Below are 13,807 nucleotides of genomic sequence, written 5' to 3'. Positions count from 1 at the left end.
GGCCAAGGCAATAGGCTTGTTCATGTGTCCCATTCTTCCACAGGTCGGATGCTATCTATTCTGCCCTCTATGATGGCACGGGTCATATTGAGGTGCTGCGAGGACATGAGTATTTGTCACATCCCTTTGCTGTCACCCTTTATGGGGGTGAGGTGTACTGGACTGACTGGCGCACAAATACCCTGGCCAAGGCCAACAAATGGACAGGTCACAATGTCACCGTTGTGCAAAGAACCAACACTCAGCCCTTTGACTTGCAGGTCTATCATCCTTCCCGCCAGCCACAAGGTGAGATGTGACAAAGGAGAAAACAGGGTGAGGAAGAAGCCATGGGGAATTTTCTGAAAACAGAGGGCAGGCTGTAGTTTGCTTCATTCACAGCTACAGTTCAGGTTTCAGTGTGCAGACTGGGGGCCTATTTCAAGCTGTGAGAGGGCTGATGCAAGAAGGCACTGCAACAGTGAGGTCTCCTGATGCTTAAATGATAGGACTATAGGAAGCTGCTTGTACCTGGGCAGATGATAAGATTATCTAGTCTAGTATTGTCTCTTCTAATTGACAGTATCTATCCAGGGTGTCAGCAAAGGTCTTCCCTATCCTTTGCTACTTACTTTTTCTTAAAACACAGTATGAAAGAGATGAAGATATCCAGATATGTAAAAAAATTGGTTTTGCTCCCAAAGGTAGACCAGTTGCTTTTGGGCAGAAAATGTTTGTTCGGGATTGCAGACTTTTCAAAAAAACAAAACAAAATAAAAACTCCTTGATTACCAAATCATGCATATAGCAACTGTTAGTTTCCAAAGAAAGAGGTTAAACATCATATAATTGCAAAAAATATATTTGTTTCCCTCAAGACCATCTTAATCATAGAGACTTGTCAAACAAAACACAGGAAGTGTGTGAAAAGCTGAGCTGTAAAGTTGAGGAGCCCTAAAATAAGGGCCTTAACTGGAGTTCATTCCTGTGCTTTAGACTTCAAACTTTCACACACTTCCTATGTTTTATTTCTGTCATCAGGTTGCCATGATTCAGACAGCCTTAACGCACAAAAGTCTGTAAGAGCATAATGAGTATCATGCTTTACATCCTCTTGTCAATATAGTCTTTCAGGTTTTTTTCCCCCTTTTTGAAATTGAGATGCTAGGGACTGATCAAGGGACTTTCGCATGCAAGCATGTGCTATACCAGTGAACTGTAGTTCACATGGTGACCCATTTGATCACTTTTGCTTTTGCCTGTAGATGTAAGTGGGTGCTCTAGTTAGGCTTGCAATAGATGGAAGAGTGTGAGCAAATGGAAAACTGGAGCTAGAGGTTACAGCTATGAAATTCCTTGGGGTTGCTGGGTTGCTAAATGTTGGCATACTGTTGGTTAGTCCTAACTAGAGTTGACCCATTCAGTCAACGGTTGAACAGTGAGTCACCACATAGGTAAATCTCACTGTTCTGGTAAGTCTGCTCTAGTTAAGATTAACAACAGCTTTTAGATCAAGGTTTCTTAATTTGAGTAGATGCTCTGAATTGCACCATCATTTATTCTGGGATCCTTCGCCATTTTGGGATTTGACCTTGGCATTTGGTGCATTTCTGATGGGCTAGTCCCTGTTGAACTGTTGTGTGGTAGATAAACCCAGGACTTTGTGTGGTACAGAGATAATAAATCAACTTTGTGTGTTCAAGTCTAATAGCTAAAACCCATGCAAGCCTTTGTTGGTTAACTTAAAGAGAAGGAAGAGCAATAAGAATGAGAATGTTTATATAATGCTATCAGTCTATACAGCATTTAACAGTTAAAGATAAATGTATAACTAGTTCAGACCCTGCCCTAAGGACTTAGACGTTTTGTGTTGACATTGGTAAGATGAGTGAAGGGAGGCAAATGTAAAAGGGAATTAAAGTTGCAGCTGTGTGTACTTAGGCTTTCTTACAGTTAAGCAATTAAAAAAGACAGCCAAAACATTTGACGATTATAATACACACAAGTTGCTTTTGCAAACTATAGGGTTGGCTTTCTCCATTATTCCATAGTGTCAATGTACCAGTCTTGTATTCCCAGTGGATCTGATGGACACAGCTTGAGAGAGCAGAAATCCAGTCTTACAGTGGCACACTAATCAGAAATCCAGATCTCCTTTCCCAAGTTGGGTTATGTGCCTCATGCCCTGAATTTTCCCAGACTGAACCCTGCCTAATCCTCTCTTTAGGATAGGATAGAATGTAAGACAAGAGAACCACTTAACCTTGTGCCACTTTATTCATTATTCCAGTTCCCAATCCTTGTGAGGCCAATGGAGGAAAGGGTCTTTGCTCTCATCTCTGCCTCATCAACTTCAACAGCACCTATTCCTGTGCCTGTCCCCACCTCATGAAGCTGGACAAGGACAACATCACATGTTATGGTAAGTAAAAGGCAGAGGTTTTGTTGCTCTTTCAGTCCCAGTGTATATCTGTGGAGAAATCTAAAAAAAGCCCCATCCTAAAGGTAATGGAATTTGAGACAACAATTCTGTAAAATATATTATCTTGGGTTATGCATGTCTCTGCTCCTGTTATTCCCATGTCCTCTGCACTGCAGACAGGTATGAGTTCCAGCTTCATTCTGAGCATAAGCTCCACAGGTCTAGACTCTGAAGGATCAGATGTCATGGGGAATCCTGATTAGCTAAAAAAAAAAAAAAAAAGAGTTTCCATTCTCTCCCTTCCAGTTGTGCAAGAGGAGGAGAGGGGAGGGGAGGATCACTAGAACATGAGGCTTATTCATCTAATACTAACCTAGTGCTTTCCAGACATGTCAGAATACAACTCCTATCATCCTTGTTTGCCATGCTATCATGGGAGGGTGATGGATTGGAGAAAGATATGCAAAACTATAATTTAGAATTGCTGGCTTTAAGAACTAGGAACTTCTTAGACTAAAGGTGCAATGTTGGAGTGCCTGGGGGACAGTTTTTGCTCCCACTTAAGGCCTTACCACCCCCTGCCAAGATGCGGCCAGAATCCCTTTTGAATGCCACTCCTCTCTCCCCTTATATCCTTGTAAAAGTAATGGAGGAGCATGTACAATTTCAAGGTGCCTGCTTGCTTGCTTGCTTATTTATTTATTTATTCGGTGCGCTTGCATTCCAAGGTAAATTCCAGAAAGGACAACTCACCTCTCCATGCAAGTTACATTAAATTATGATTCTTGGCTTTCATTAGGATAGGGATGGGCAGCTGCAAAAGTTTCTGCGGTGTTCCCCACCTCCTCCAGTCAAATGCACCATTGTGACCATTAGTGACATCATGCCACTTACAGCTTTGTCTTCAGCTCATCTTCCACCAATTTTTAAACTCTTAATTTTTGTGTCTGTTTGATGGTCATCTAGGAGTCAGGCTGTGTGGGCATAAAACTGCTACATTCTGCAGTAGTTTTTCACTGTTTTGGGATGAAATAATATTTTTCATCCCAATAATATTTTTTAAAAATTGTGGCGGGTAACTGGGGACTTCAAGCGTCTCACAGATAGGGCTTCAAAACAATGTTCTGGGAGCTGCAAGCAGTCTGTGGGCTACAGTAGCCCCACTATTGCATTAGCCTTTGAGAGGTTATCAGAGAAAATAGCAGTTACGTATCTATTGTTTCATGTTTATAATCCAGTTAAAATGATGTGGAATCAAAATGTAATTAAAACATACAGAAACCATTTTCCATTACAAGGTAATCCCTATGGAAAGCTGGAATGCATTAAAATGAAATATAAGAAATGGTCCTAAAAATATGTCTCTCTTGTTGGTTCTTACAAGTACAGTGTAGGTGGTGGGGAATCATGGGACAGATTGTTTTTGCACCTCTAACTGAGGAATGCTGTGATGTGTCAGAATGCCTTTCAAGTTCCTTTTTTCCCCTGACACTGTACAGATATACTTAGGACATACCATATGCTACAAATATAAATTAGTTTCCTGCCTGTTGCACTGCTATGGCTCCACAACCAAGGAAACATGGGAACCATAGGTCTTTGAGGAGGTCATCGTGTTTTAAAGAAAGATAATGCCTGTGCAAAAACTACAGTACCCAAGAGTCTTTGGGGGACACAGAAGTTAAACTAGATTGAAACCAGTTTCAGCCTATGAAATGTGAGGTGCACAACCACTTTGCATTTATCTTGTGGTTGCTTGGGACAGTTAGCCATATTTGACAGATAACTAGCTTAGGAGCTTGTAGTCTGCTGACCTCAAATGGAGTAAGTTCTTATCATGCGTACTTGACTTTTGTCTCCTTCTCCAGAGTTTAAGAAGTTCTTGCTCTATGCCCGCCAAATGGAGATCCGAGGGGTTGATATTGACAACCCATATTACAACTACATCAACTCCTTCACTGTGCCTGACATTGACAATGTCACTGTGGTTGACTATGATGCCATGGAGCAGAGGATCTATTGGTCAGATGTGCGCACTCAAACCATCAAGCGGGCGTTCATCAATGGAACAGGCGTAGAAACGGTTGTCTCTGCAGGTACTCCTTTGTCTCCCTCTGTCGTCTCTTCCTCTTAACTTTTCCACACTTTATGCTGTATTTTGACATGGCTCTGTTTTTATGTGGATAGCTGTTGTTGTTGTTGTTGTTGTTGTGCCTTCCATTTGTTTCCAACTTGTGGTGACCCTCAGGTGAACCTACAATGGCAAGATTTGTTCAGAGGAGGTTTGCCCTTGCCTTCCTCTGAGGCTGAGAAAATGTGACTTGCTCAAGGTCACCCAGTGGGTTTCATGGCCAAGTGGGGAACAATTTTATTTAGTTTGTTATTTTGCTTTTATACCAAAGTTGAGGAGAGTTGTGGCCCTCCAGATATTGCTAAATCAATTGTCCCCAAACTTTGTTTCCCTACATGTTTTGGACTTCAGCTCCCAAAATTCCTGATTTTTGGCCAAAGCAGGCTGGGGTCTCTGGGAGTTCAAGTCCAAAACACCTGGAAGACCAAAATTTGGGAACCATTGTTCTATAAGCTAGAACTAATATCTTTCTTCACTATTGGCCAGGCTGTCTGGGGCTGGTGGGTATTGGTTTCAGCAACATCTGGAGAGATGAAAGTCCCCCAGTATGCTTTTATCTCTTGTGCTAAATGAAACTGAAGTTCTTTCAGCTGAATACAGTTTGGAATTATAACCTCTTCCCAGCTCTGCTATAGAAGCATCTTCCTTCTTTGTCTCTCTCTGGGCTTTACCGTTGACTTCCCTAATTTGATAGATTTCCCCCTCCCCTTGCATTGTTTTCCAGACTTACCCAATGCCCATGGCCTAGCTGTTGACTGGGTTTCAAGGAATCTTTTCTGGACAAGCTATGATGCTAACAAGAAGCAAATCAATGTGGCACGGCTAGATGGCTCATTTAAGAATGCTGTGATTCAGGGATTAGACAAACCTCATTGCCTAGTTGTACATCCTCTCAAAGGGTGAGTCTGGGAAAGCTACGCCAGTTGAGTTTGTTTTATTTTCGTCTCACCCTTTTCCCAGTAGAGAACTCAAGGGGGTTTACAATGTAGATTAACACAAAATATACCTTTAACCATTTGTAATACCATTTTTAAAAAGTTAGAGAATAGCGATGGACTTTGAATGGCTGTGAGGAGGAGATAAGAAGCTTCCACTTTCCTTTTCAGTTAACCATATTTTAACATTATATCTGGACCCTATATTGCATTTCACCTTTATGTTTTACTGAAATAAGCCACGTTGATAAATCATAAAAATAACCGCAGTTTGTCCCAGTAATCATGTGTTTGCTTGAATGAGAACATTGCAAAAGTTTCCCAGTGTGTAAGTTTCTTTGTATTTTTTTCATGATTTTTTCAGCCCTCAACCTTCAAAATAGTGGTGGAACTAGAGCATGGTAATCAAGTATACTATAGTTTATCTTATCTTAGAGGACACACAGTATCTGAATATTGTCTGAGAACAGAACACAGCTTCCTAACTACAAAGAAAAAGATCTGTTGATATTTTTGTTTACTATAGTTGTAAGGGCCCAGAAGATTTATTTTTCAACCACAGCTACAATCCACCTGTTTTAAAAATATTTGCTGGTATGGAGTCTCCTTGGAAAGGTAGCATATTGTCACATGTTGTCCTTCACACCTTTAGAGGGCATGTGAAGGCTTGTGATTGAGCCCTTATTTCTTGGTGCCGTTAAGAAAAGGAAAGTTTGGATGTGGCAGCTTTACCAGGACACTGTTCTGGAATGAACTGAATGAAGCCCAGGGGGCATTCCTAAGTGGATTTGCTTCACTCCTAAACCCTTCAACCAGCTTTAAAACATCAGGGAGAGCTGTTGTCTTCCTCTGCCCCCAGTCTGCATTAACCTGACCGTAATGGCAGTAATCATCTTAAAAGGGCTCAAGTAAAAAAAATTGACTGCTTTTAGTGTTACAAATCCTCTTTCTGAACAACGGGAAGAATTTGCCTGAATCTAAAGGAGGAAACCTGTGACATAAAGGAAAAGTTAATCTGAAGTGTTTGAGAACCTATAGAACTTGAGAAAGTTACTTTTTTGGAGCACAGCTCCTAGAGTTCCCTGGCCATAGGCCATCCAAACTAGGGAATTATGGGTGTTGTAGTTGAAATATAAATTTTCTAGGCTCTGAGAATATTGTGTGATTGTGTGTGTACATACATGTACATGCTAACTGTTTTAGGACAGATTGTTTGACAAGGGAGACCTTTGTTGAGTTGTCAGGACACTAGTTCTCTGGACATAGCGCTAAAAGAAAATTCAAAGTAATGGGGTTTTTTGCATTTATGTTGAACCATTTTCCCCCATGGAATGGAGGGGTGCATGCATTGGTGTGCTTAATCCTTACCAACCTTGCTGCAATCATTTTTCTCTTTTCTCTTTCCAATTGTCTCTGTCACACAGAAAGCTCTACTGGACAGATGGGGATAACATCAGCATTGCTAATATGGATGGCAGCAACCGAAGTCTGCTCTTCACTAACCAAAAAGGACCTGTTGGTATGTAGTCAACACCATCTGCCTGTGTCCACCATTATCCTTACCCACTTGGGAAGAAGCCAGATCCTAGTTTCCCACTATTTCTCTGTATTTGGTGGAGGCATAACCCATCACTCTTGCCACTTTTATCCATGTTGCTGTTCTTCCAAATGCTACAGCTCCTGGTTCAGGCACGAGTCCAGGATTGTTTCTGATGCTTTGAATGGCCTCATGCCAGACCGACATAGCTCACTGCATCCATTGCCTGGTGCTTCTGAGAAGGCTTTAATATCCTCAGACAGTTGATAATCTTATTCCATAATCATCCCTTCCTCATATTTCACCTGTAAAATACACAGTGTTGGTGGGCTACTTAATGCAATTAACTTTATATCCATTTCCATTTCCAGGGCACCTAGTAGTAAAGCATACTACAAGCAGAAAGGTATACTCATATTTAAAAAGGTTTCTAGCTTTTGTCCCTCTTTTTTCATGAAAGAAAGGATATGCTCCTGCAGACATGAGAAACACAAAATACAGCAGTGAAATACAAAATACTTGTTTAACTTATACCCAAAGGCTTTTCTTTACATAAGACTTCAACCAATAAATCTCTTGTAGTCCTGAAGACTGAACTATCTATCTAAATTCTATAGCTGTTGTTTTCCATCTCTCCACAAGGAATTCCACAGACAGATAGATCTAGTTAGAATTTAGGCATAATTTTATTGATCATGCCTATTTATTGATAATCCGTTATCATGAGAACATCCTATAGACAGCCCATCACCATCACAGGCTGACAATATGACATGGCAGTCTGTGGTAAGCAAGAATTGCTTCCAGGTGATACAACAGGAATTAATTTTTTTTGTAGCTGGGAAAGTGTTTTGTCTGTGGGCTACTACCATATTAGGTTTTATGCACTTAAATGTCATAAAGGCACCAGATCCTATCTTGGAAGCTTAGCAGGATCAGTGATGGTTTGTACTTGGATGGGACGCTGCCAAGGAATACCAGGTTCTATAGGGAATATTTCATAGGAAGGAACTGGCAAAACCACCTCTGGATATTCCTTGCCTAAGAAAACCCTGTGAAATTCATGGGGTCACCATAGGTTGACAGGTAACTTGAAAGCACATACTTTTTTTGCAGTGTCATGATTAGTGCTGGCATTGTGTCATGGCCTAGGGTCTAGGATAAGTTGACTCTAAAATAACAGGTTGTACCAAGGGGGCTGTAACATCCGTAAAGATGAATTGTAGCATGTTTAGGTACTGGGGTGGTCAGTGGATAGGATGAGACAACATGATCAACTGATTCACCTCCTTTTGTTCTGGCTGTAATGACAGCAGAGGTGTGTTGTAAAATACATCCAGGTGCACCCAGTGAACATGATGTCTAATACCTAGATGGCTCTGACCTGCACTACTTGGAAAAACAACTGTACAGACACCAGTATTCAAACCAATAGTGACAGAGCACAAATGCAGCCACGATTTTGCCTTCACAGTCCAGAATATAACAAGCACTAAGTTCGTACTGCTGTACCCACTCCAATGGTTCTTTTGTTCCAGGGCTCTCCATTGATTACCAGGAAAGCAGACTCTACTGGATCAGCTCTGGCAATGGTACCATCAACAGGTGCAACTTGGATGGCAGTGGCTTGGAGGTGATAGAGACCATGAAGAACCAGTTGCGCAAGGCCACAGCATTGGCAATCATGGGTAAGAAGCAATGCCCAGGGCAGGCAGCTAGCTTTACAGCTAGTCTTTTCAACAACTTTAATTGCCTTCCTCTGAAATTGAGAGTGTGTGACTTGCCTAAGGTCACCCAGTACATGGCACTTCCCTTTAGCTGTCACCTGTTTACTGATTATATTTTCTTTATACCATTTGTATGCCATACAATTAGCAGTGTCCTCTGGGCAGTTAGCAAAGTTAAAAATCAACCACAATCCAAAGCTAAATAAATAAAAATATTAAGCCTATCAACATTCAGAGAACAGGTCTTTTTTAAAAAAAAAAACAAAACAAAACATTGAACAGGTCTAAAAATACCCAGGGAACTATTGTTTAATAAAACATTGGTTAATAAAATCTTCACCAGATGTTGTTTTCAACAGCTGTTGTGCCCATAATGAGGGTGCCAAGTGACACTTGAATAAAGCATTTCACAAATAGGGAGCTGGTTCTGCCAAAAGCCATTTCATTGGGCCCCCCATGGTTTTGTCTAATCTGTTTTTTAATCCAGTGCAGTAGTGGAAGAGAGCCAGCATAGTGTAATGTTTTGAGTGTTCATCTAGGACATGGATGACCAGCACTCATATTTCTATTCAGACATGGAAAGTCACACTCTCTTAGCCTCAGAGAAAGGCAATGGCAAACTTCCTGTGAACAAATCCTGTGAAGAAAACCTTGTGGTAGGTTTGCCATGGGGTACCCATAAATTGAAAACAACTTGAAGGCAGATAACAACAGCATAACAGGAGTGGGAAGAGTGGAAAGAGCGACCAAGGAGATTCAACTGTAACTGACTGTAAAACATCAATTAGAATAAGCATAAGTTATTACCTTTGGGCCAAGCCTGTATCTGTGCTGTTGGGAAAATAACACACTTTGGCCTGAATCATGTTGCTACCCACAACCAGAGTGGAAGCATTGAACCAGTGGGATTTACCTAAGTGTTGACTCACTATTCAAGCATTGATTCAATGGGTCTGCTCTTGCTGAGGCTACATAAAAGTTTAAGTTCTTTGTTCATAGGAGTGCTATGACACTCTGAGATAATTGCCCTTCCCAATGCTGTTTCTCAGCTGTTTATTCATAGGTGACTGCACATTTCAATTCCACTTGGACATTTCTCTGTCTCTCCCAGGTGATAAGTTGTGGTGGGCTGACCAAGCCTCAGAAAAAATGGGCACATGCAACAAGAAGGATGGGACAGAAGCAGTTGTGCTACGTAACAGCACCACACTAGTTATGCACATGAAGATCTATAATGAGACCATTCAGCAACATGGTGAGTTCTTGGAGGATATCGGTTATAATAGACAGGTGGACTGTGCTTGGTACAAAGGGAGGGTGTGGAGAAACATCACTGCAAACAGGGTATTGTTTAACTCAGAATAATTTAACTCTGGTGGGATGTAGTGGTTCAAGTGGTTAAGACGCTGACTCTGTTGACTGCAAGATCGGATGTCTGAGGCCTGGATTCCACATGATGGGGTGAGCTCCCATCACTAGTCCCAGCTTCTGCCAACCTAGCAGTTTGAAAGCATGCAAATGCAAGTAGGTATATAGGTACCATTCCAGTGGGAAGGTAAACAGCATTCTGTGCAATCATGCTGGCCACATGATCAAGAGTAGTCTCTGACAATGCTGGCCCTTCGGCTTAGTAATGGAGATGAGCACCACCCCCTATGGTTGGACATGACTTGATAACTTTGTCAATGGGGAATACCTTTCCCTTTTACCTTTTAATTTAAGTCTGAGATCAGGAAGTACAGAATCATTGGTGCAGTACCCTTAAGTTACAGGTGGTTATCATTATGTAGATGGGGTTATGTTGCCCCTGAATTAACCATGATTAACTATCTGCTGCCACCATTGTATTTCAGAACCACATCAACCGGTGGAAAATACTCAGTTTTCCTTTAAAACATGACATAAGGTTTCTATGTACATTATTTTAAAATGATGGTGTACCCTCCTCGTTATTAAAAGAGAGGCAGGAGGATGTGTGGTCCACAAGATATGTGATTCTCATTCTTTAAGCCCACACGGTATGGAAAAGAAAATACCAGCCTGCTAGCAGAGTCCTAGGAGGCCAGCCTTTGGAGCTTGGTGGTGACTGTACCACATGAGGCTCACTGTCCACCTTGCCTGTCCTCCTGACTCTTCCACAGAGGCAGCCTCTATTCCATACTCTGCCCATTTGGTTGTGAACTGAGATGACTATGCATGTGATAACAGAATGAAACTGAACTTGGACACTGTCTGATTCTGTGTTGGTTTCTTGATTTATTTGATTTCTTGATTGATACAGGTACCAACCCTTGCAGTGTGAACAATGGTGATTGCTCACAGCTCTGCCTTCCAACTTCAGAAACAACACGCTCCTGCATGTGCACAGCTGGCTATAGCCTGAAGAGTGGGCAGCAGTCCTGTGAAGGTGAACAATTGTCTGTGGGGAAAAACTATGCAACGGTTTGCCTCATTCCTGGGGTCTTTGTTGTTCTGCATATCTGAGTGATGTGTCACAGCTTAACACTTTGACTGTCAAAAGTTCAGAGCAGTAGGGCACTTAAGCTACAAATGCTCTGATTTTGCCGTGGTTTATTTATGGCACTACACATAGATAATGTGATGACTAAACTATTCTGAATACCATATAGGCTTGGCAGGGTACTGTGGCCAGTCCTGTATATGAAGCAGTTTTTCAGAGGGATAGCTATTATGTTGTGTTACAACAGCAACAACAGAATAACAGGTGTCGACCAGGAAAAGCCTGTGGTCTAAGCAGGATGTCCCTTCACCCTGAAATTGCAGGGGAATATATCCCTCCCCCGCACCCACATACCCTGCTTTGAACCATAAGTAGTGAAAAGTATGATAAGATACCTGGGTTTTTTTATATGACATATGTTTCTCAAGAAATACTTTATCCCAACACAATGGGGAAAAGAACTTAGATATACACTGTAAAAGAGTCAAACCGTCTGTGTGCTAGCTGAATTTAGCATTCTATTGTAAGATTTATGGAAATAATCCTAATGTGCAAGGTGTTTTAAAAATATTAAAAGTACCATATAAATTTACAATAGCATTATTTAAAATGGTATATAATATTGACACTGCCTTATGATCAGTCAGACCACTGAACCATTGCATCCCAGATTATTTGATCAAATTAGTAGAAACTCACCAAAGTTTCATGCAGCTACCCTGCCCTCAGCTTCTTTTAGAAGTGCTTGAATCTAGGACATGAAAATCGTGGGTTCAGCTACTCACCTACAGCCATCCCTCCCTTTTGTTTATTATGAACTTAGTCAAGCTCAAACCGTTGATCTATCTAGCCCTGTATTGTCTATTGCAGATTTCCCCAACCTGTCCTACAACTCCCTTCATTACTGAACATAGAGAGAGCACAGTGTCTGGGGTTGATTGAACTGGTAGGCCAACAGTATCATGAGGAATCTAGGTTGTAGAAAGCTGGCCAACTCTGTCCAGCAGTAACTCTCATAGTTCTGTTTTAGAACTTTTTGTTGCCAGAAAAACTTTGATTTCGTATGCTGGGGATGGATACTAAGATCACCAGCATATAAAGCAGAGATGGGCAATGTTTGGTTTCCAGTTTCTATCAGTCCCTTCCACTACCAGCCACTTTAGCCAGTGGTGAGGAAAGTGGGAGTAGTAGTTGACTAAGTGCTAGAAGGACTATGTGTCTCTCACTCCCAGTGTAATACATGTGTTCTGTCACTGGGTTTTGTCCCCTCCTATGTGGTTGTGCTCACACTCAGTGACTATGTATTTTTCTCTGTGCAGGTGTTGGCTCTTTCCTCCTGTACTCAGTGCACGAGGGTATCCGAGGCATTCCATTGGATCCCAATGACAAGTCTGATGCCCTAGTCCCAGTCTCTGGAACTTCATTAGCTGTTGGCATTGATTTCCACGCTGGTAGGTGACAAACACATGGAATTGGTTATAATCCCCTTGGACCTTTCAGAGGGAAAGGAATAGAAGGATAGCTCCCTGGGGATGGGGCAAATGGGTGATTTATAAAAATTATGTATGTTGCTTGTTGCTGGAGAGGGACTATTGTCTTCCTCTCACATTTACATAGCATCACTCTAAGCCTTTCCCCCACTTTTTCTTTTCTTCTTTCAGCTAATGATACCATCTATTGGGTGGACATGGGCCTGAGCACCATCAGTCGGGCCAAACGGGACCAGACATGGCGAGAAGATGTAGTAACCAATGGGATTGGCCGGGTGGAAGGAATTGCAGTAGACTGGATTGCAGGTACAGTCAGAGATGGAACTGCAGCTGTTCAGAAGTGGAACTGGAGAATTAGAGTGGAAGGGATGCCAGTGCCTTGCAGAGACAGGAGAGGGAAACATGACTAAATAATCAATTGTACTCATCTTTCCCTTCAGGAAACATCTATTGGACAGACCAGGGTTTTGATGTCATTGAAGTGGCCAGGCTCAATGGTTCCTTCCGCCATGTAGTGATCTCACAGGGACTGGACAAGCCACGCGCCATCACTGTACACCCTGAGAAAGGGTAAGGTTCAGCTGTGTAGGGTGGGGCTTCAAAACTACAGAAAAAAGGGGCCAAAATAGGAGCCATCTATTCTCTGTGAAGCTATTGGTGGCTTGTGTAATGGAGCTGTGGAAAGACAAGCACCCAGAATATTGTTATCAGATACTGCAGGGATGTTTACGTTCATTTAGTCTGTTGCAGGATCCAAAGGGAGGGTGTAGTCACTACCCAGGTCTTACCGGAGCTTCCTTCTGTAGACCATGGCTTGAATCTAGTTATGACTCCCACCTAGAATAAATTCACAGATTTAGTTGCAGTGTGATAAATCAGCACTTATTTAAATCCTGTTTTTGCAATGGCCTGGGACTAGCAATTGAATTTTTTTAGGCACATGTTTCTTCTGGTGTATACCTTCAGGGTTCAGTGATGTAAAATAGGTGGAGGAAACTGAATTGATTCTGGAGACTAGGTTGATTCCAGACCAGTCCGGAGGGCCAGATGACATCGGTGAAGACATATCCATAGAAATACACACACATATACAATACTGTGTGGTCCATTTTGCCTTTCTCCAAG

The 13,807-nt window shown here is 41.8% G+C and overlaps 1 protein-coding gene across 6 annotated transcripts in view; it reads left to right on the top strand.

Moving 5' to 3' along the window:
* LRP1 (LDL receptor related protein 1) overlaps positions 1–13,807 on the top strand; it is a 387,970-nt gene that overhangs the window by 293,320 nt on the left and 80,843 nt on the right. For all 6 annotated transcript variants that reach the window (XM_089482386.1, XM_089482379.1, XM_089482373.1 and 3 more), the window contains 11 exons: positions 44–288; positions 2,270–2,401; positions 4,270–4,497; positions 5,257–5,431; positions 6,892–6,986; positions 8,543–8,692; positions 9,843–9,986; positions 11,013–11,138; positions 12,512–12,643; positions 12,854–12,988; positions 13,123–13,252. In XM_089482386.1, the coding sequence (XP_089338512.1) occupies positions 44–288; positions 2,270–2,401; positions 4,270–4,497; positions 5,257–5,431; positions 6,892–6,986; positions 8,543–8,692; positions 9,843–9,986; positions 11,013–11,138; positions 12,512–12,643; positions 12,854–12,988; positions 13,123–13,252 (1,692 nt within the window). The remainder of the gene's footprint in view (positions 1–43; positions 289–2,269; positions 2,402–4,269; positions 4,498–5,256; positions 5,432–6,891; positions 6,987–8,542; positions 8,693–9,842; positions 9,987–11,012; positions 11,139–12,511; positions 12,644–12,853; positions 12,989–13,122; positions 13,253–13,807) is intronic.

Source organism: Sceloporus occidentalis, unplaced genomic scaffold (assembly GCF_023333645.1).
Source record: "Sceloporus occidentalis isolate IW3139 unplaced genomic scaffold, rSceOcc1.0.p SCAF_1, whole genome shotgun sequence".
In the NCBI taxonomy this organism is placed as follows: domain Eukaryota; kingdom Metazoa; phylum Chordata; class Lepidosauria; order Squamata; family Phrynosomatidae; genus Sceloporus; species Sceloporus occidentalis.
The sequence above is the reverse complement of the archived record's forward strand: the minus strand, read 5'-3'. Positions and strand labels throughout refer to the sequence as shown.